This window comes from Epinephelus moara, chromosome 20, assembly GCF_006386435.1.
Source record: "Epinephelus moara isolate mb chromosome 20, YSFRI_EMoa_1.0, whole genome shotgun sequence".
Lineage (NCBI taxonomy): Eukaryota > Metazoa > Chordata > Actinopteri > Perciformes > Serranidae > Epinephelus > Epinephelus moara.
Genome location: NC_065525.1, coordinates 26,949,296 through 26,969,525, shown reverse-complemented (window position 1 = coordinate 26,969,525; position 20,230 = coordinate 26,949,296). Strand labels below are relative to the sequence as shown.

Below are 20,230 nucleotides of genomic sequence, written 5' to 3'. Positions count from 1 at the left end.
TCTTCTAAAACAAAGCTAAGTTTTCTTACCGTCTAATAACCACATTCTGTTCAAATAATTATCAAACAATCTTACTTTTAACCCGAAAAAGCAAAGCGGCCATTACCGTTATTTGACCACGAGATGCCGCCAGAGTCAACGTTCCTTCACTACGAATGATGCCTTTAGGTGCTTCTCATGAGGTCGGATTTTCGGAAAACAAGGGATAGTTATGCCAGTTGTGAGTTATCTTCGACTGTAATTAAATATTAGATTAACAGCGAAGTACAATACATATATTGTTCTTTAAATTCTGTGATGTGTGAAGCCATTTCTTTTGAATACATTTTCTGGCAACAGGTTCGTAAAAACTTTCGGACCTTTTAACAGCAACTGGCTTTTACTGTTCACTGACAACAACTATTAATAACGTTGGTATTAATGGTTATTGTTGAATCACAGGTTTCAAGTAAGTCGCCGTCACTAGAAGACCTCTGCTCTGATAGACCTATTTGACACACCGTTCGTTCCTGAGACGAAAGTATAAAATTTCCGATAGCTTTAAAGCAACACCAAACCGGATATGACCGCACAACCACAGGAACCAAACTTTAGCTAGTAGCTATACATGTAGCATAACAGCTAGGCTATCAGTATTAAAAACAAAAGCTGTCGGGAGCCCGTTATTTTATTTCTCACCGATTTCGACCCTATTATGGAGCTGTAGGCAGAATTTATAAACAAAGGTAATAGTCTCAAACTGGGGTTTATTCCTGCATGTGTCGGGGAGAAAGTATAATTTTGGGGCACCGCTATTTAGCCACATTGTTTTCCGTAGCTAGCAGCAACAGTACAGTGTCTTTGCCAGTTTTTGAATTTGACATCATCTGTCTCTGTGGAGATTAAACGCCGATCTACTCGTAAATAAATGTGGTAGAAGCGCTATTATATTGCACTTTAAAATACTTAATTTTAGCCGACTACATTGTCTGGAAGCTGGTAAACAGAGTTCATGAATTGTAATATTTTTAAATGAAATCTCAATGACTGGAACAGGATCAGAAAGAACCAGCTAACTAGCCAGATTTCCCCATTATATTCCATTCAGTATGGTCTTACATACTTATAAGACTTGACAGGTTAGAAAAGTTGCCACCCCTAAATTTACCCCTTTGTAATCAACATAAAATCAGGCATGATACTGCATCTCTGACCACTGATGTCTTCCCTTTCAGTGTTTAGGAATGGTCTGACTGCAGCAGTACCAGTAAAGATGCACAGCCGTCTGCAGGAGTTGAAGAAGGAAGAGGAGACTCTCCTCAAAATCAAAGTCATGCTACAAGACCAGCTGAACAGGCTGAAGGTGAGTGAGATAATCCGCAGAGTGAGTATATTGAGGTTTGTGTCTATGTTTGTGATACCTGTGGTTTATATGCCATGTGTTCACTCTGTGTTTCAGTTTGAAGAAGGGGCCTTGAAATCCATCATTAGTGCTCAAACAGAAGAAGGAGCCTCCCAACGCTCTACCCCAGAAAATGAGGTTAGTCACTGTACCAGAGAGAACATCAGGGGACAACCCTGCTAAATGTCATATTGTTGTTGTCACCGCTACTATCCAACTGTTCCATCTTACTGGGGTGTTACAGTTTGCAGGCCTGCATAACCTTACTGATTACATTTACACCCACGCAGATGGTTGCTCTGCGTAATACCTTTAAGACAGGATACTGGTAAATATATTTATGTGCGTAATCGGAGTACTTTAAAACCCCAGTTTACATACAGTACAACTACAATATACACAGCCAAATAATCATCATTCACTGGGTTTATTCTAATCCCTTAATTTGTGGAGAATAATCACAATTTTTTTTTTTCAAAATATATTTTTATTGCTTTTTGGTTCCAGAGTAAACACACATCAAGCATTTAGCATAGAAAAATATTTCTGAAATGTACATAGCACCTCAAACCCCCCTCCCCCCTCCCTCACAAAACAAACACTCAGCACGTCACATGAACAGCTCAGCCATGGTTATCATCTAAAGCAGATATAGAAAATAATAATAAAATAAAGCCCAGGATTTCAACTTTACATGTACACAGCAATAGAGGACAGATAGTTAAACCACCACTAGCTGTCTTTTAGAAATTCTAGGACAGGGCTCCAAATTCTGCTAAATATTTGAATCTTGTTCTTGTTAGAGAACCGCAACCTTTCTAAGTGCAGGACATTCATCAGCTCTCTTATCCACATAACATACGTTGGTGCGCTGTCAGATGTCCACAAAAGTAAGATAAGTTTTCTTGCTACTGCCATACCATACGCTATAGCCTGAGATTCGTACTTGTCTACTGCAAGTAATACACTCGTGGCTCCTTAAACAGCAACTAGTGGGCTGGGTTCCCAGGTCTTCTCAAAGGCTTTAGAAAAACATTCAAAAATACTCTTTCAATAAGAAAACAGCTTCCGACATGTCCAAAGAGAATGTGTCAATGACCCGTCTGTCTCATTACACCTGTTGAATAATCACAATATTACAGTACACCTAAAGGCACGGAGTAAAACATTTTAGGACTGTTTTTGTTTGTCAGTGCTTCATTTTACTCAAAAACAGCCTTCTCGGGAGGCTTGTTTGAACAAATTGCTTCATAAATAATCGAATTATACTTTGTTTACCACAGTGATAATTTTATAGATGGTTTTATTTGTCTTGTCCAGACAACTATTATACCTCTGAATTAGAAACACCTCTCCTTTCTACTGCTAATGCACTATACACTAGCATTCTATTCAGCATGAATAAAGAGATATGGACAAACCAAGGGTGTCATTTTAGATGGCTGAGAATCATTTTCCCAACATGACTTTATAACACTCGCAGGTGTAGCTAGATTTTTTATTTTTTTTTTTTTTGCTGCACTTTACCAAACTGTGTGAAGAGATAATAATGTGTCTCCAGCTAGGTGTTGACTCCAACTTTTTTTTTTTTTTGTCATTAAAATACAACAGGGCCCAGAGTAATGTTAAATAACTATGAAATTTACCTGCAAAAAAAGTGTTTTACAGTTTTTCTCCTGTTCTCATTTTGTCTTGCACACTCAGTTTGACATTCATTTGTGTTAACAGGTTTTATGTTTTTCTTTTTTCTTTCTTCTTTGTTTCAGGTTCATATCAACCTCGATGATGAGAGCGAGATCAACCGAACCAAACTGCTACTGAATGCTGCTGTAGATTTTGACATGGAAGAGGAGGAGGAGGAGGAGGCGGAAGATGATGAGGAAGAAGAAGAAGAAGATGATGATGAAGAACAGGATGATAATGAGCTTGGGTTTGTGCCTGAGGAGGACGAGGAGGAGGATGATTACTGAGATTCTCAGTATTTCACGGAGCTTTAGTGTTTGCACCACTGAAGAAGAACCATGCGTAAACGGACGTCTGTTTATTTGTTCACCTGTTTATCACTTTTGAAGTTTAATTTATTTGGATGGAGTGAGTAACAGTTACAGTTTAATGGTGTGTGGTGCTAACAGTACACTCTCCTCTTTGCCTGATTTAAGGCATGTCATCCACAGCACACCATGTTAGAACTCGTGTCAAATTTTGTGAGAAATGTCTCACTGAAATGCAGTAAGACAGTGTTATTAGGTGCTTATAGCTTACTAGACATATTGTGCATTTTGAGGATTAGCATTAAAATGTATGGCTGGGCCATATAAGAAAATAGTGTGTATGCGTTGTGTAAGAGATGGTAATTGTAAGCACAAAATAAAATGTTTTGCATAGGTTCATCTGACTGATTTTTACAATGTAGCCTACACTCATACTTTGTGTCAACATCCTTCCCAACATACAGAAATGTTTTTCAAATATAATGAATGGTTAATTATGTGCAATAAGAGGATAAATCTTATTTTCAATTAAGGTAAAACATATGTAAAATTGTCCTAACCTGACCCAGGCAAATGGGTAATGCAGTGCAAACACTTTCCACCAGCAAACCATTCAGCATTTTCTAAACAGCTAAAACAATACAGTGAGCTTGACAATAAGGCCAGCTTTCACACTGACAGCAGGGACAGCTCTGGAGAAGGGTGGTGCTACAACAGGCACCGTACAATAGAGAGTGCACCGATAGATATATACAGCTTTCTACGTGGTCTGCTGTTCCAGGAGAGGCTCCCATTTACCCAGGGCTAAGCACACACACCTGCTGCAAATGAATTCCTCATAAGGTAGGCAGTTAACTGGATGTTTTATTTGGTATATTTGCAATTGTAAATCAGATTTTATGGAGTGATGCTTATAGATTTTGTGATGAAGGAATACTGAGACAAAAAGTGAGGAATTACATGTGGGAAACAAAAACAAATGTAAACAGGAATGTGTGCTGTAAATAGAATTCACAATTGCAGGAGCTTTAGATTTTTTTTAGGTTTTAAGTCTAAGCTTTTAATATATTTCTGATGTAAAATCCATGAAGTTATCATGGTGCAATGTCTTAAATTTTGCATTATGGTAAAGCTCATGTGTCACACTGATTGCAGGCGTATTACACCATAAGACCGGAGCGTGATATGATGCAACTAAAAATCTGAAATTGCAATTATCTACAAAGAAAATTGTTTATTTTTTGAGAGTTGTAAGAACTCAAAGCTGGACTCTAACCATGGCAGTGTAACATATCAATAATGTCCTTGTAATTATCAAATGATGATGTTATGAAAGCTCCAGTACCCACATTTAGTCCATATGTGTGAACAGGTTTATCATCCACTGTCATGTGATTGTGCACTGTAAATATATCAACCTCTCTGACATTAACTTTGCTTACAGAGGTGAAACCATCTTTTGTATGGGATCTGTGTGCCTCAGCAAGATGAGTTCACACTCCATTGAGTTTGAAAAGGGGTATTTGGCTCTGCATTAGGGATGCGGGACCCCCCATAGTCCATCGCGTTGGATGCTTTCAGACTGTTTGATGAACGTTTATCGTGATTATACTTATCATTTTTGTTTGTTTTTTAATTTTCGACAATTTTTTTTCTTTAGAAAACAGGAGTGCAAGCATGTGTTTATATGTTTTAGATATAACCGGATTATTGTGATTAAGAGGTGATGCTGAATGGTTCTCCCCTGTGTGTAGCCGTCAGTGAGGGACTGGAGCAGAACCAGACAGTGACTGTGCTGCAGGCTCAGAACTACCATGCTGCCCCGCTGTGCATTCAGTGTGTGTCATGTGTTTGTGTTGGTGCTGTGTCTGTCTTCGGCTGAGGACTTCGACTGGACAAAGAACGACCACGGCTCCTTCTATTATGGCACTTTTCCAGCTGGTAAACACAACTTGGTCTTTTCTTCAGTGGGACAGAGGCGGTGCATTTTAATGATTCAGTAATTGGTGACATTATCCCTCCTGTAAGAGCCGGTCATCTGGTTGTTGTCAATTTTGTAATCATTAGGATTTTCGTGGGGTGCCGGCAGTTCAGCCTATCAAACAGAAGGAGCCTGGGACAAAGATGGAAAAGGACTGAGCATCTGGGACGTGTTCAGTCATAAGAAAGGCAAAATCCAATATAATGACACCGGAGACTCCTCTTGTGAGGGCTACCACAAAGTCAAGGTGGGGTGATCAGGTGTGGTGTGTCTGAGGGATATGGAGAGAATAAAGTGGGGCAAAAGAATCTCTAAATGTAAATATTTCACTCCACTGTGTGTGTGTGTGTGTGTACAGGATGATGTTGCCCTGATGAAGGAGCTGAAGCTTAACCACTATCGCTTCTCCATATCCTGGCCTAGACTCATCCCCACTGGCATAAAGTGTGAGTAACTGAACTGAACTGAGCAACTGAACTATGATTAGACTGTTGAATGCTAAAGCTGAGGAATTATTGACACTTTAATACCATTTGCAGCAGACCATATAAATGAAAAAGGAATACAGTACTATGATGAACTGATTGACCATCTGCTGGAGAGCAAGATCACCCCTGTCGTCACTTTGTATCACTGGGATCTCCCACAGGTCAGTATCCAAAATCCTTATAATCCCTAACTTCAGCCTTTTGCATTACAGCACTTTTCTTATTTAACAAGGTACCGTACTGTTTCCTTTTCCAGGTCTTGCAAGAGAAATATGGTGGATGGCAGAACATAAGCATGGTCAATCACTTCAATGAGTTTGCTAACCTGTGCTTTGAAAGATTTGGCAACCGAGTCAAGTACTGGATGACATTCAACAATCCATGGGTAGGTTCAAAATCATCAGCTCGAAAATGCATTGTCACAAAGCTGAGAACAGGGTTGTTTTTCTGAGTTTTTAGAGATGTGTTGTTGTGCCAGGACAACCTGATACACAATCAGATACAATAGTAAAACACCAACAGGTAACATTTTACTGCACAATGAATACTTTTACTCTTCATACTTAAAGTAAATATTACTTAAAACACTTATATACCTGTACATAATTAAGTAGTATTTTTTACAACATAGTATTAGTACTTTTACTTAAGACTCTAAGTGCTTCTTCCACCACTGTCATAGAGCATGGATTAATATGCATCTACATGTTTGTAAAAGTACTGCTGTCTCACTCATACTCCGTAATCTGCTCACCTGCTTCAGTCTGTCGCAGTTGAAGGTTATGAGACTGGTGAGCATGCTCCTGGACTGAAGCTGAGAGGAACAGGAGCGTACAGAGCTGCACATCACATCATCAAGGTAGGAGAATGCATTCAGCTATTAAAAACACTTAGCAATTAATGTACTACTTTAAACTGAAATGTAAATACATTAATCTTTTTTTTAGGCCCATGCCAAAGTTTGGCACACTTATGATACACAATGGAGGGCGAAACAAAAAGGTAAACTAAACTCTTGAAAGTGACTTTGTTCAATATTTTCTCATCAACAGTCCTGTCTGTCTTAATGTTGTGAGCTGCTGTTCACACCTGCAGGTCTGGTTGGCATCTCTCTGTCTGGAGACTGGGGCGAGCCGGTGGATATCAGCAACCAGAAAGACATCGAAGCAGCTGAGAGATACGTCCAGTTCTACCTGGGCTGGTTTGCTACACCCATCTTTCATGGAGACTACCCTCAAGTGATGAAAGACTTCATTGGTGAGTTAAAGTTCCTCTTGAGCGTACCTGCTCACCTTCGACACTGGTCATCACTCACACCATGTTGTGTCCGAGAGGGCCTTAACTGGAAGAGTTAATGTAATATATATAATTATGATTGATGATGATCATATTGGCCTGTGTTGGTGCCTGTTCCGGCATTGGTGCCCTACATACAGCGCCTGCTACAAGTGCCCCTAGCAGCTGCGCTTGCTAATAGATAACATGAGCCTTTGGTTTGACTAGGTTATAAAACAGCCGATAATGTGTTGCTAATGTTGGATAAACTTTGTTTTCAATCATCGGCTCTTACGAGTTGAAGCGAAAGTGAAACTTGCAAATACCAATACGTAACTACACCTGGTTTTTCCTCTGATGTACCCCTCTTTTTGCTGTAGCGCTATGCTAATGGTATGGAAACCCCCACCCCAAAAGTTGACAGGATTGGTTCCTTAGGTATGTGAGGTATGAAACCCTGGTTCTTTAAATCCGTGTTTTTGAGATTGACATTGGTTAACTGCAGTTTTAAGGAAGAAATTATCAGCAGTGGTGTTGGCTGCTTATTTCACTCATACAGTATGTCTTGTAGCATATAAAAAAACCAACATACAGACATATTGATGACTAAAAACTTGATTTTCATCGTAGGGGGTCTTTAAATTAGAAACAGTTAATCCTAAAGTAATATTAGTCATTGGGAATGAACTAATCACTATTTGTAACTGTGTGCAGGAAGGAAGAGTGTCCAGCAGGGCCTCGGGACGTCTCGCCTGCCAACATTTTCCCCCCAAGAGAAGAGCTACATCAAGGGGACGTGTGACTTCCTCGGCGTCGGCCACTTCACCACCCGCTACATCACCCAAAAGAACAACCCATCAGGTCGTAGCACCAGCAGCTACTTCACTGACCGTGACCTGGCTGAGCTGGTTGACCCACGGTGGCCTGACCCTGGGTCTGAGTGGCTCTACGCCGTGCCTTGGGGTTTCAGACGCCTGCTCAATTTCGTCAAGGTGACCTATGGCGTATAGTTAATGATGCAGAACAGGCTTGTTGACATTTGTGCTGAACCTGAAACTATATAATTGCAACTTATTACATATTGATTTGTTTCTCATCTAGACTCAGTACGGAAACCCGATGATTTATGTGACTGAGAACGGAGTCTCTGAAAAGATGTTGTGCACAGAGCTGTGTGACGACTGGAGGATACAGTATTATAAAGACTACATCAATGAGATGCTGAAAGGTGAATGAGCTCGTACATTTATATTTGTGTTTGGTAAGTTGGAGCAGATTTATTTAAAATCCAACCCAGCTCACTCTCTGTGGTTTCACTCAGCTATCAAAGATGGAGTCAATGTGAAGGGCTACACTGCATGGTCGCTGCTGGACAAGTTTGAGTGGGACGAAGGCTATTCTGAGAGGTTTGGCTTGTACTATGTGGACTTCAGGAACAAGAACAAGCCTCGCTATCCCAAAGCCTCCGTTCAGTTTTACAAACGCGTCATCAGCTCCAATGGGTTCCCCAATCAGAGAGAGGTAAGAGACACAAGGTGGTTACTGCAAAGTCCTGCCTCGGATCCCATTTCAGACAAATGTTTCAGATATATGACTCTAAAACAGGGATACTCATCTTGCTATTGTCCAGGGACCACTTTGCAAAATGACAGGAAGCCAGGGGAAAGTTAATAAAGAAATATTGATAATATTTATCAGTATAAATAGGCTAATAAATGAACTGCTGCTTTCAGACTTTCAGCATTTTCTGTCCTCACCCACAAGGCAAAACCACTCAGCACCCTGGCAGTCAGATGTACTCTGGAGGGACATTCGGGGCTTAGCTTAGCACTTTTTTCTTGGATAAATAAGCTGCATTTTGATGCTTTTTATGCACTCTGGCCCCTAATTTACAATCATAATACAAGAAAAATCCCAGTGTGAATCAGTTATTTTCATTGTGAATTGGCAAAAAAGGCCTCCCAGCACCCTAGTGTGGGCCAGATTTGGTCCACGGGCCACAAGTTGAGTATCACTGCTCTTTAACATTAACATAAAATTTTTTAGTTAATGCTCTGTTATGCCACAAAATCCATTTTGGTGATGATATGCGATTACATTGTAACCCCCCACAGGTTGAGAACTGGAGGAGGAAGGCTATTGAGACCTGTTCCTCCAGCAACCAGCTCCTAGCTGCAGGTCAGTTCATCTAGAGCATCCCTGACCATGTTTTATCAGTGATCAGAGGTGAACAACTAGCTGGGGTAAACAAACAAAGATTCTGAGCTGAATATTAAAAAAAACTTGCCAACAGTTTTTAAATGCAAATGAGATCAAGATTTATAATTTGACTTGAATGTGTGTTGCTGCACCTCAGAAAACACATGGAAAAATTATTAGCTGAATGAGAATGATGGAATTATTAAACATTAGTAACACAATCTCTAACAGAATATCTGAGATATCTTTTTTGTTTGCCCCTCCAGCTAGAAGAAAATCCAAGGAACATGCAGAAATGCCAAAGGTTTGGCCAGTGCATGATGAAGTTTAGAACTTGAGGGTATATGTCTTCAATTAATTTTGTTTTTTTAAAATTGTTATTGCTGTGTGAGTGTGCTGTTTTACACGCAACTAACAGAATGAAGCCTCTGCAGTTTAATACTAAGACATGCCTCTGAAGCTTGTACTCCCTGTATACAGTGTGCAAATACGTCGTTATTTATTTGAAGTTTTACGAGTGTGCTTAAATCTAATTTGCAAACAAGAGCAGCCCTTTTGATTTCACAGCAGCTTTGACAAAAACTCAGTGAGCATAAAGCTTATCTGTGCCCACGGGGTATTTCATAAAGCAGGATTATAAATTTAACCAGATAACATCAGTGAAACTGTTTTATATATTGGAATTAAATTAAGACAAACAAAATCTCAACATAAGATTAAAGAGCTTGACTCAGCCATGTCAGCTGATGACAAGTAATCACATTTCAAATTTGATTTATCAAAGTTATCTGCCTATGACAATCCAAATGCTGCTTTCTGAAATATTCCCCAGTAGCTGCATGCAGTTCTCAAAGGGTTAAAGTGTCGTTAATCAACTCTGAGTACTTTCTCTTTCTTTATTAGAGGAACAGCGGAGTACTGCTGCCAATATTCTAAGACTTATACATGGTAAGGAATCACTCATGCTCACTATAAATCAGATGCAGGATGATTTGATTTAGGGGGAAATTATTAACCCTTTGAGTGCTGTGCTTAAGCATTATCACTCGCTTCGTAAGCAGTGTGTGAACTACATATTAATGCTAGTGAGTTGTTAATGTGTGTGTGTGTGTGTGTGTGTGTGTGTGTGCTTTGCAGACCCTTTGACCAGCCACATGGAGATGGTAACTGAGATCGTTGTTCCCACTGTGTGCACGCTCTCTATTTTGCTCAGTGCCGTCTTCCTTATGTTCCTGCTGCGGAGGCGGAACTAGACAGTGTGCATGTTTACAGTCACAAACATCAACACACACACTACCTATAAGTGCATCATTTCTTTAAAGGATCGTGTGTGAGCATAAATACGCTATTTAATCTGAATTTCAAGATTAGTGACTTCATTCATTTGATGTGCAGACAGTGTTTGCTGTAAAAACATTGGTTTAGCCTTTTAATAATGAATTTAGCACCAGACACTCAAACTGTGTGGATAGCCCTACAACATGTTGGATTTTATTATTACGACATTGCTGTGGAATATTACCATTGCAAACAGCCCTTGTGATCTATTGTACTTTGTGTTTTGAGTTGTTAAGCAAAATTTCTTTCAATCGCTATACTGAACATGAAAAAAATCAGCAAATGTGATAATAAAGATGCAATTAAAAAACACATGACAGTGTCACACAACATATATTCAAAGGACTGAAAGTTATTTATTTAAATCACTTGACAAAAATACAGTATATTAACAGAAACAGACACTTTGTGGTGCAGTATAAGCTCATTTGGCTATTTCTTCTGGCATTTTAAAATGTGTTAATTGCAGGGGAGAATATTAAAAGACAATGAACATCTCCTTTGTTGTTTAGTTGCGCTCTGTATGAATTTACGCAAAGTTGACGAGACTGCAGCACACCTTGGTGGAGAAGAAGGCGGGATCCTCACTGTCCCCGTTCACGGTTTCATTTGGGTAATCTAAAGATGGGACAGTTAAAGAAAAAAATGTTTGTACTTTACTGGGACTACTTTTAAAGATATACTATGCAGGAATTGTCAGTTACTCTTTGTGAACAGTATTGCCAGCAAAAGTGAAAGCCAACACCAGAGTGGCGTTTGTTTTTTTTCAGTGATGTGTCTTTGATTTCCGTAGCTTCCTCTTGGATGCGTGCTGCTTACGGTCTGGCACCTGGTTGCTACCTTTTTATAACATCCTGACCTTACCTGCATGCTGGGCCCAGGAACGTCCCAAACACAGCCAAATAAGAAAATACAGGCAGAGAGCAGAGTCTCTGCAGATAAATACACCACCACACCCTTCTCGTGGGTCACAAGTGATGTTTGGGTATATATATATATATATATATATTTTTTTTTTTTAGGAATATCCATGTATGCACTATATTTTTAGGTGGTGCATAAAGATTACCTGTGTCAAAGATGACATGATCCACCAGTGGTCTGTCACTGAGCTGTACAGATGTCCTGACCTCACGAGGGCCGTGGCCGCTGGATACCTCAGCCCCCCACACTACTGGGTGCTCCCTGTGGAACAAACACACACATAAGGAATGAGAGAATGGCCCCTGTTAAAACTTAGAGTTAGCACTTTAGTGTATATCAAGCGATCTGATCACATGAGGGCAGCTCTAAATTCTGTTGCAAATGCATCAAAACCATAGGACACAGTGGGTGAATCACTGCAGCTGTGTTTCGGGCAGACATTAGAAAACAACATGGGAGAAAATGTGTTTCTTGCAATATTCAGTACAACAAACCTCATGAATACACCTGAATACAGTTAACCTGCTCCTTTAAAACGATTCATGCAAGTTTTTAAATTCATACCTGATGCAAGATACAAAATGGCCCCCACTACCTTTCTCCTATCTTGCTCACTTTTTTGACAGTTTTGAGGATGAAAAAAATACCTACTTTCTGTTGAAACATGAATATAAAGGCAAAAGTCCCACTTCATTTACAATTTTCTTTAGATATAATGAAGTAGTGTGTGTGCAAAGGCTTGTCCTCCTTACTTCTGGTAGAAATGGCTGATCAGCGCAGGTTTGACTTGCAGTTTGAATTCATGCTCCTCATCATACGGATATGTTTTGTAGTGCTGCAAACACGATCTATGGGAGAAATTAAATTGTATACTTTAATGTCGTCTATAGGAAAATACATTTTGTGCATGAACACGTCATTGGAAAACTGATTTACTGTGTGAGGAGGAAGAGCCGGTCGTAGGGCAAACCCAGGAAAGTACTGCAGGTCACAATTATTTCCAGCAGATGGTGCAATTTTCTGAGTCGGATCACTTGCTCCTGCAGATCAACCTCGGTGCTCAGGTAGTAACACTACAGAGAAACATATTCAAACTTAGACTATTTTGTCCACAGTAATTCGAAAATTGTTGTCAGTAAAATAATCTTGAGCTTACCAGATGATTTAGAGTTGTCAATTCTTCACCTGAGGAAAAAAGAAGCAAAGTTTATGCTTAAGGATTCATCTGCAGTGCGGTTACATATTACTGTAAAGCTTTGAATCATATGTAAAGAACAAAGAAATTTGCAGTGGTAAGTAAGAGGTTACCTATGAGGTAGTTAATGTAATCCTTCCTCATCTTGTCCAGACCCATCTCTAGCAGCATGTGGACAGGTGTGACACCTGTGAGAGACACATGATCAATCTGCTTGTGGTAGGACTGCAGGATGAGCTTGCTGAGGGAGCTGCTGCTATCTCTGTGAATCTGGGTGAAATGAAACAAAAAATCTTAACACCCAACAACCTTCAATATTTCCTTAGTAATAAACAGTTTTCAGAAGCTGCATTATCTCATACCCAGGGTTTGATATCACCGTATCTTAGGGCTTCCGTGACCAGTTTCAGGCAGTCTCCAATATCTTGATATGAAGTCACACCTGTAATGAAAAACAAAATGGAGGAGAACGGTTGTCACTGTTTGTTTGTAACACTAAATCAAGTGAAACCTAGTTTCCTTAATAGAGGAATTGACTCGCTTTTTCTCATCCGAACCCACAGCTGCTCCACAAAATCTAAATCGCCTCGTTCCAAGAAAGAGTTGAAAATGGGAGTGTCAGTCTCGGTCTTCGACTTTGTGGCCTTTAAGAGGAGATGAAAAGGCAAGAAAGCTACAATGTTTATTCTAAAATGAATGAATTTGGGAAAAGTCAGTTGATTTTAGCACTATCATACCTCAGCTATTTTTGCAGCCTGGTCCTGTTGTGTCTTTGCAGTGCCCTGAAGCTCTGAAAGAAGATAAAAAATAAAATAAAGAAAATAATCTTCTTAACTGTTAGAATTAAATTATAGTGAAGGTGCATTGATTTAACAAAGCAGCTACCTTCTAGGAGGGCCTTGGTCAGATTTACAGCTGATGTGCTTTCCAAAGGTTCCATCCATTCAGTCTCACCAGTTCTCAAACCATCAGCAAGAGTCTGAAATGACAGAAATCGGATATATTTAGATGTTTATTTGTGTACTGATACATTTTTCTCAGATTATTGTGTGACACAAACCTGAAGAAACTCTAGCTCCCTGTACATCTCATACATTGGGCTCCTCATGTCCCCGCTGGAAACTTTGATATTCTGCATGTGAACAGAGATAAACAAATCAAGTGCACAAAATGTACAACTTTATTCTGTATTGTTAATGGTATTACTACATTATAATTCAACTTAATACAATATAAAAAATGAGTGATTATGGTCAAGTATGTTTTGAGTGTGAAGTACTGATGCTTACCAGCGTTGCTGTAGAGGACAGGGGTGGGGTCTCAAGAACACTCTCCACATGGCTCCACTTGATATCCACTGTCACACTACTCTGTGACTCAATCATGGTGTTTTCAACAACACTGGAGCCAAACAAGCTGAACCTGGCACTGCCTTTAATGGCCATCTGGAGGCATTGACAAATGTGAGTGAATGAACATTTACTCAAACTGAGTTACAAGAAAGGATGCACACTAACTTACTGCGGATGGAGGGTGCCTTTTCTTGTGCTCTTGTTTAAGCTCATCCAAGGTTATGAGAGATTTTTTGTCCACAGTTGAGCCTGAAACAATTTAAGCTGGAGTAAAACAAATGCCAGAAACATCAAAACCGCACAGGACTTGATTAAAAACAAATACTCCACACTGATAATAGATTATTCAAACAGATATGAACCATTGCAACTATACCTTTGCAGGTAACAGAGTATAATTTGACACCAGACACTTTATTGCCCACGCAGACTGTTTCAGCTCCAAACCAGGTTGTTCTACCTGGATCAGACATGTCACATCGCACCCACAGAGGATGTAAGGCAGGGTTGTTGTCCGCAGCTGACACATTAGTATTGTGAGATAATGTGTACCAAGACAGCAGCTGCCTGTAAAACAACAAAGAAAACATTGTGATTGTCATCTACAGTGTATTAAATATACCAGTTATACAGTCCTACTTGCACTTGTTTCATTTGGATCAAGTGTTAAACCTCTCAGCATTGGTCACCTTGCTTTCATGATTGTGAGCGGCTGTGGTCCCAATTCTGTCTGGAGAGCACTGGCAACATCATCATCAGCATCATCGTCAGTGCAGTTTGATGTCTCAGTCATTGGTTGATCATCAGGTTCATTTATTTTTGGAACCTTGTTAAAGAAGAAATAACAGCATGGTTCAGTGGTGAACATTAGCAAGATGTAATTGCACAGGAAAAAAAGGTATCCGCAGGTATTTTGTGTTATATCACTTGTTCTTAAATGGTGCATGGTTATCATACATCATCATCGAAACTGAACTGAAATTCAGGGCAAGTGGACTGAATCCAAATTAAGCTGTTAAACTCAATGTGCACCATATAATAGCAACATTAGACTGTCAAAAAAATCCTAAGCATGAGAATCATGCACAATAAACCATACCATAGACTACAATGCAAACAGATGTTCATTTACCTGTAACTAAATTCCAATATAACACAGTGATATTTGTCCAGGGCTTGCAGACACAGTGAATATATTCAGTGAGTCACAGCATTAAGATTACTCACAGCTTTTTCACAGATGAAGACCGGCTGGTTCCCACAGTACATGTTCAGCACAGGGATTTTGTCTCCATTCATCTTTAAAATCTGGATGTCCTCCTGAAACCAATCAGACAGTGTAACAACATCTTTACTATGACATAGATACAGACACCACATTGCAATAGATTGTGCTTTAGGTAAATTGAATATAGGACCTCATATGTACATGGACCGTTGCTTTCCTCATTTTGAAGAGACCTTTGATCAAACGACACAGAACACACAGAAATTAACCTTACTTTCAAGATAAGCAGTTAGTGGTTACCGAAGCAATCAAATAGTGAGAATATGCTAACGGCTGACATCTCATCTACTGCTTAGCGTTCGTCTGACGTTAGCTAACAGAGCTAAGTAATTAATAAAAAGTAAACTCACCGAAGAATATTATAAAACTCCTTAGCACTCGATATCACCTTGGAGCCCATTGCACAATTATAGTAAAGACCACCTATTACAGTGCGAAGAACATGGAGAAAATAAAAGAGAAGTTAACCAAGTTTACAACTGTTGTGGTAAAGCTTGGGCTGCTACTGTTGATATTTTGACGGTCGCGCGCTCACTCTGGCGATGACGTCACGAGGTTATAGGTCATCACTTGAGCAAGTTTTACAAATCAGAAATTATTTAATTAATTCAGCAAAGTGCATATATAATAACACCACATATAAACTAGGAAATGCAAATAAATAAATAAATAATATATTATATACAAAAAATGTTTCGAAGAAAATAGTTCGGCCTTTGCGTTCATCCTGCGCCAACATGGCGTAAAGAAATAGTCCCAGCTGTAGCAATCAACTTCAGGGTGTATTTGTTTAGCCGTGAGAAAATGTTTGAAAATGCTAAAGAAATTATTGTTTACAGTCATACACATTTCATCATCTGTGTTTCTTTGCTGTTAGTAAAACAATTGTGGAAAATAATATCTCGGCGGAAGTGATATCCGTCAAGGCGGATGCATAAAGCATTTAGGGTGAGTTACCGACTTCCTTTTTACTGTGGCCGCCATAGTGTGAGGAGCGTGGTTCCCGGCGAGCCGAAAACTAAATACCGAAAATGGTGAGAAATTACACTTAGATTGCTATAAACATACGGTGTAATACATGAGATGTATCTCGCTGTGTGTTCTTATCAAAGTAGGCTGTATTCTTAGTCTGTGGAAGGCTTAAATTCAGGTTGAAAACAGCAGTGAGTTGAAATGCTCCCGGCTAGCTAAGCTAACACGAGGAGCCATTTTGGACGAGCAGCTTCAGTAGTTCAACCCAGTTACACGTGTGGTTGTCGCCTCAGTGGCAGACCAGTGACAAGTAGTTAGGAAGTGTCACATAATTACATGGCAACTATATTTTTCTCGGTGTAGATACTTCTCGTGGCATTCGAGTGTATTTATGCTCCCAACAGCCTAAACGTTATTTACATCGGTGGACAATGTAACGTAGAGTAGCTTGCTAATTTAGGTTAGCATAATCGAGCTAAGCTAACACCAACGGTCGCAGATTTCTCGGTGACTTTGTCCATATACGCAAAGTTAATGAGCAGTCTCAGCTGCTATTATGTCAGTTAAGTGTGAGGTGCACGTCTGGATTTGACATGCCAGTTTCGCCTAGTCGCATATTACCGTAGTTAGCAGTTTGTTGGACCGCACATGTCAGGAGATGCTTTGGCTAGTTCTTGTGACAGGTTAATTGAAAGAGCTACTTCACCTTAAACAGTAACGTTATGCACGACCTTTTCCAATTCAACATTATGTATCTGCCTTAAGCTAATTGTTCGCTTTTCTTCCCAGGCCTGTGCCCGCCCCCTGATCTCGGTTTACTCCGAGAAAGGAGAATCCGCAGGCAAGAATATTGTCATGCCTGCTGTGTTCAAGGCTCCAATTCGCCCCGATGTTGTGAACTTTGTGCACACCAACATGCGCAAGAACAGTCGCCAGCCATACGCAGTCAGTGAACTGGCAGGTGAGTGTATACTGCTGTTTTGTCCTGGCATGTTGACCAAAATTTACTATCATAGTTTCATAGATTTAAAATGGTGATCGAGGTCATGCATTAGATTGTTTATAATTTTAGGTGTGTAATTGTTTATTTCAGGCCACCAGACCAGTGCAGAGTCCTGGGGTACAGGAAGAGCTGTGGCCCGTATCCCTCGTGTGAGAGGTGGTGGTACTCACCGCTCTGGCCAGGGTGCTTTTGGAAATGTATCCTTTGACCAAAATTGAAGCGTTACATATTTTCTGTCTTTACAAATCTCTAACAACTAGAATGGACACAAATGACTTGCAGTGATGGTGTAATTTGCGACTGACTCTGTGACCAGTGACAGAATGCCTGCTGTCATATGCTGGCACAGATGCTTGACGAACATTGAGTCTGAGCAGGTATTATGTAAAAGTAATTATGCTGCTTCATTTGTTGTCAAACCTCCTTAACTTTAGCCTAGATGTGTCGTGGAGGTCGCATGTTTGCCCCGACCAAAACCTGGCGCCGCTGGCACCGCAGAATCAACACAACCCAGAAGCGCTATGCCATCTGCTCTGCTGTGGCTGCCTCTGCCATCCCTGCCCTTGTGATGTCCAAAGGTAAGCTCCACAAACTATATTTTCTGAATACAAAGAAAAATGGGTGAAGTGTTAAAAATATTCTCATTAACATTTCTAACCTACTGTATAATTGTCTTGCCATGATGGTGTAATTTGCGTCTGATCCTGTGAACAGTGACAGTTGCCTGCTGTCTTTAAGCTGTCACAAGGTATTGATGTATAGTAAATTCTGAGCAAGGTTAGGCAGCATTGTAGTTTGTGACCGACACAAGAAGTTTGTGTGTGGACATCTTCTGACACGATAATCTTGTCTTATAGGACACCGCATTGAGGAAATCCCTGAAGTCCCACTGGTGGTTGAAGATAAAGTCGAGGGCTACAAGAAGACCAAGGAGGCAGTGCTGCTGCTGAAGAAGCTTAAAGCCTGGAACGACATCAAGAAGGTAATTTAACATTTTCAGTTTCTCTAGTTGCTTGACTAATACTCCATTGGGGAATTGAATGGAAAGAGATGATTTTAGCTTTAAGGATGTTTGATTTTGTTCATATCTGTATTGTATGGAAAGTGTCGAAATCACAGCTCCTTTTATACATTGCCTCCTGCATCTATGAGAAGTCTTTTGAGCAGGTTTTACTCACCTGAAGTAAAGATGGAATCTGAAGTGAGAATGCTGCAGCACAGGCAGAGTAAAGCATGGGGATGCCTAGCATCTGTTAATCTGATTCATATGTATGATATGGAGTGTAGCAGTGAGACCTCAGACTAAACTTGTTACTTTCAGTAGGATTAATTGGAACAGTTTCTCTGCCTGTGATAATTGCTAATGTATAGGATATTTATAGGTATTACCAGGTTTCTTTGTTTTATGGTGTGATGGAATAATATAAACTTCTTCATTCTCAGGTCTACGCCTCTCAGCGCATGCGTGCTGGTAAGGGTAAGATGAGAAATCGCAGACGGATCCAACGCAGAGGTCCATGCATCATTTACAACCAGGACGCCGGTGTCACCAAAGCCTTCAGAAATATCCCAGGTGTGTAGTTTGTACAGTCATAGAATTCGTAACTCGTAGGTGAATGGATGTGAGAACATAAGCTAAATGTTTATCTTAAATACTAAACCATGTTAAGTGCATGTGCAGTGCGTGTTACAAACTTGGAAATATGTAGTAACACTGCTATCCTTAACTTGAAAAAACTTTAATCAATCTCTTTAAAGAAGCAAGACAATTCAACATGTGGGTGTTTGATTATTGTGTTTTAAAGGCATCACTCTGCAGAATGTGAACAAACTGAACCTCCTGAGGCTCGCTCCTGGTGGTCATGTTGGACGCTTCTGCATCTGGACTGAGAGTGCTTTCCGTAAGCTGGATGAGCTGTATGGCACCTGGCGCAAACCTGCTTCCCTGAAGGTTGGCTACAAGTAAGTGTTTCAGGAGCAATCACACTGGCACATGTACATCTGTTGGTCACATCAGTGATGAGCTTCCACTTCATGGTCCGTGTTTTTGATACTGTGTGATATTTAACGAAGTTCTGAGTTTGAGCATCAAAAGACGCATCAGTCAACTATTCATCATCTCCAACATGAGGAACTGATTATATAATGCCTTCTTTATTCCAGCCTGCCCATGCACAAGATGACCAACACAGACCTGAGCAGGATTCTGAAGAGTGAGGAGATCCAGAAAGCACTTCGTGCACCTAAGTACGTACTGCGCACTTTGAGTTCTTGAACATTTTTTTAGATGGTCAACTATGATGATTTTCCCACTTCAGGTCCGTGTTTCTGAATCCTGATTATATGGAAGTCCTGAGCAACACACATTTCAAGTTTGTAATACACTTGAGCAGAAGTTTGGAAGTCCTGAGCAACACACATTTCAAGTTTGTAATACACTTGAGCAGAAGTTTCCTTTGTTAAGCCTGGGTTATATTGTCATTACAGCAAGAAGATCAACCGCAGAGTACTGAAGAAGAATCCTCTGAAGAACTTGAGGATAATGCTCATACTGAACCCTTACACCAAGACTGCAAGACGTCATGCCATCCTCCAGCATGACCCTGCGGTAAGAATTAAAATAATTCAAGCTGGGAGCAAAAATCATAGACTTACTGTGTTGATTATGACTCTGATATCTTGTTTGTTCTCTCCGTAGATCAAGGCCAAGATGCTGAAACCCGAGAAGAAGCCTGGAAAGAGAGGTGCACCTGCCAAACCCAAGGCATAAAACTCTATACTTGCAGATGAGAGTTCAGTGATAAATAAATCATCTGTTTCAAATAATTGAGTCTAATCAGTCT

The 20,230-nt window shown here is 40.1% G+C and overlaps 4 protein-coding genes and 4 non-coding genes across 10 annotated transcripts; 7 read left to right on the top strand and 1 right to left on the bottom strand.

Moving 5' to 3' along the window:
- The first annotated feature begins 574 nt into the window (after positions 1-574).
- snapc5 (small nuclear RNA activating complex, polypeptide 5) lies at positions 575-3,769 on the top strand. Its single transcript, XM_050072563.1, has 4 exons — positions 575-725; positions 1,215-1,342; positions 1,439-1,519; positions 3,148-3,769. Exons 2-4 carry the CDS (start codon positions 1,253-1,255, stop codon positions 3,349-3,351), a joined length of 375 nt encoding a protein of 124 aa, XP_049928520.1. The 5' UTR covers positions 575-725; positions 1,215-1,252; the 3' UTR covers positions 3,352-3,769.
- Positions 3,770-4,029: 260 nt separating this feature from the next.
- lctlb (lactase-like b) lies at positions 4,030-10,967 on the top strand. 3 transcript variants are annotated; one of them, XR_007571803.1, is made up of 16 exons: positions 4,031-4,215; positions 5,127-5,313; positions 5,440-5,600; positions 5,712-5,799; positions 5,893-6,002; positions 6,098-6,226; positions 6,605-6,700; positions 6,789-6,843; positions 6,937-7,098; positions 7,831-8,108; positions 8,218-8,344; positions 8,438-8,637; positions 9,231-9,294; positions 9,582-9,655; positions 10,219-10,263; positions 10,453-10,547. XR_007571803.1 is itself a non-coding variant. In XM_050072561.1 (15 exons), exons 2-15 carry the CDS (start codon positions 5,187-5,189, stop codon positions 10,566-10,568), a joined length of 1,755 nt encoding a protein of 584 aa, XP_049928518.1. In that variant the 5' UTR covers positions 4,030-4,215; positions 5,127-5,186; the 3' UTR covers positions 10,569-10,967. The 3 variants fall into 3 exon arrangements, 2 of the variants coding, with proteins under 2 accessions (XP_049928518.1, XP_049928517.1); XM_050072561.1 differs by lacking the exon at positions 9,582-9,655 and having other exon boundaries at positions 4,030-4,215; positions 5,896-6,002; positions 10,453-10,967; XM_050072560.1 differs by lacking the exon at positions 9,582-9,655 and having other exon boundaries at positions 10,453-10,967.
- Positions 10,968-10,985: 18 nt separating this feature from the next.
- Positions 10,986-15,947, bottom strand: zwilch (zwilch kinetochore protein). Its single transcript, XM_050072559.1, has 18 exons — positions 15,763-15,947; positions 15,543-15,585; positions 15,352-15,444; positions 14,814-14,950; positions 14,501-14,691; positions 14,294-14,373; positions 14,062-14,217; positions 13,833-13,904; positions 13,658-13,751; positions 13,510-13,562; positions 13,314-13,416; positions 13,135-13,214; positions 12,886-13,042; positions 12,734-12,762; positions 12,514-12,650; positions 12,330-12,425; positions 11,723-11,838; positions 10,986-11,271 (listed from the first exon to the last, which is right to left on the bottom strand). The coding sequence occupies exons 1-18, from the start codon at positions 15,810-15,812 to the stop codon at positions 11,183-11,185; spliced, it is 1,776 nt and encodes a 591-aa protein (XP_049928516.1). The 5' UTR covers positions 15,813-15,947; the 3' UTR covers positions 10,986-11,182.
- Positions 15,948-16,302: 355 nt separating this feature from the next.
- rpl4 (ribosomal protein L4) lies at positions 16,303-20,213 on the top strand. Its single transcript, XM_050073078.1, has 10 exons — positions 16,303-16,446; positions 17,174-17,345; positions 17,478-17,584; positions 17,827-17,965; positions 18,245-18,369; positions 18,831-18,960; positions 19,193-19,349; positions 19,551-19,634; positions 19,875-19,995; positions 20,086-20,213. Exons 1-10 carry the CDS (start codon positions 16,444-16,446, stop codon positions 20,155-20,157), a joined length of 1,110 nt encoding a protein of 369 aa, XP_049929035.1. The 5' UTR covers positions 16,303-16,443; the 3' UTR covers positions 20,158-20,213.
- On the top strand, positions 17,665-17,763 carry LOC126408692 (small nucleolar RNA SNORD16). The gene has a single exon (XR_007571927.1). It is a non-coding gene; the product is annotated as a small nucleolar RNA SNORD16 (small nucleolar RNA).
- LOC126408690 (small nucleolar RNA SNORD16) lies at positions 18,063-18,162 on the top strand. The gene has a single exon (XR_007571925.1). It is a non-coding gene; the product is annotated as a small nucleolar RNA SNORD16 (small nucleolar RNA).
- On the top strand, positions 19,399-19,470 carry LOC126408687 (small nucleolar RNA SNORD18). Its single transcript, XR_007571922.1, has one exon. It is a non-coding gene; the product is annotated as a small nucleolar RNA SNORD18 (small nucleolar RNA).
- Positions 19,680-19,747, top strand: LOC126408688 (small nucleolar RNA SNORD18). The gene has a single exon (XR_007571923.1). It is a non-coding gene; the product is annotated as a small nucleolar RNA SNORD18 (small nucleolar RNA).
- Positions 20,214-20,230: the final 17 nt, after the last annotated feature.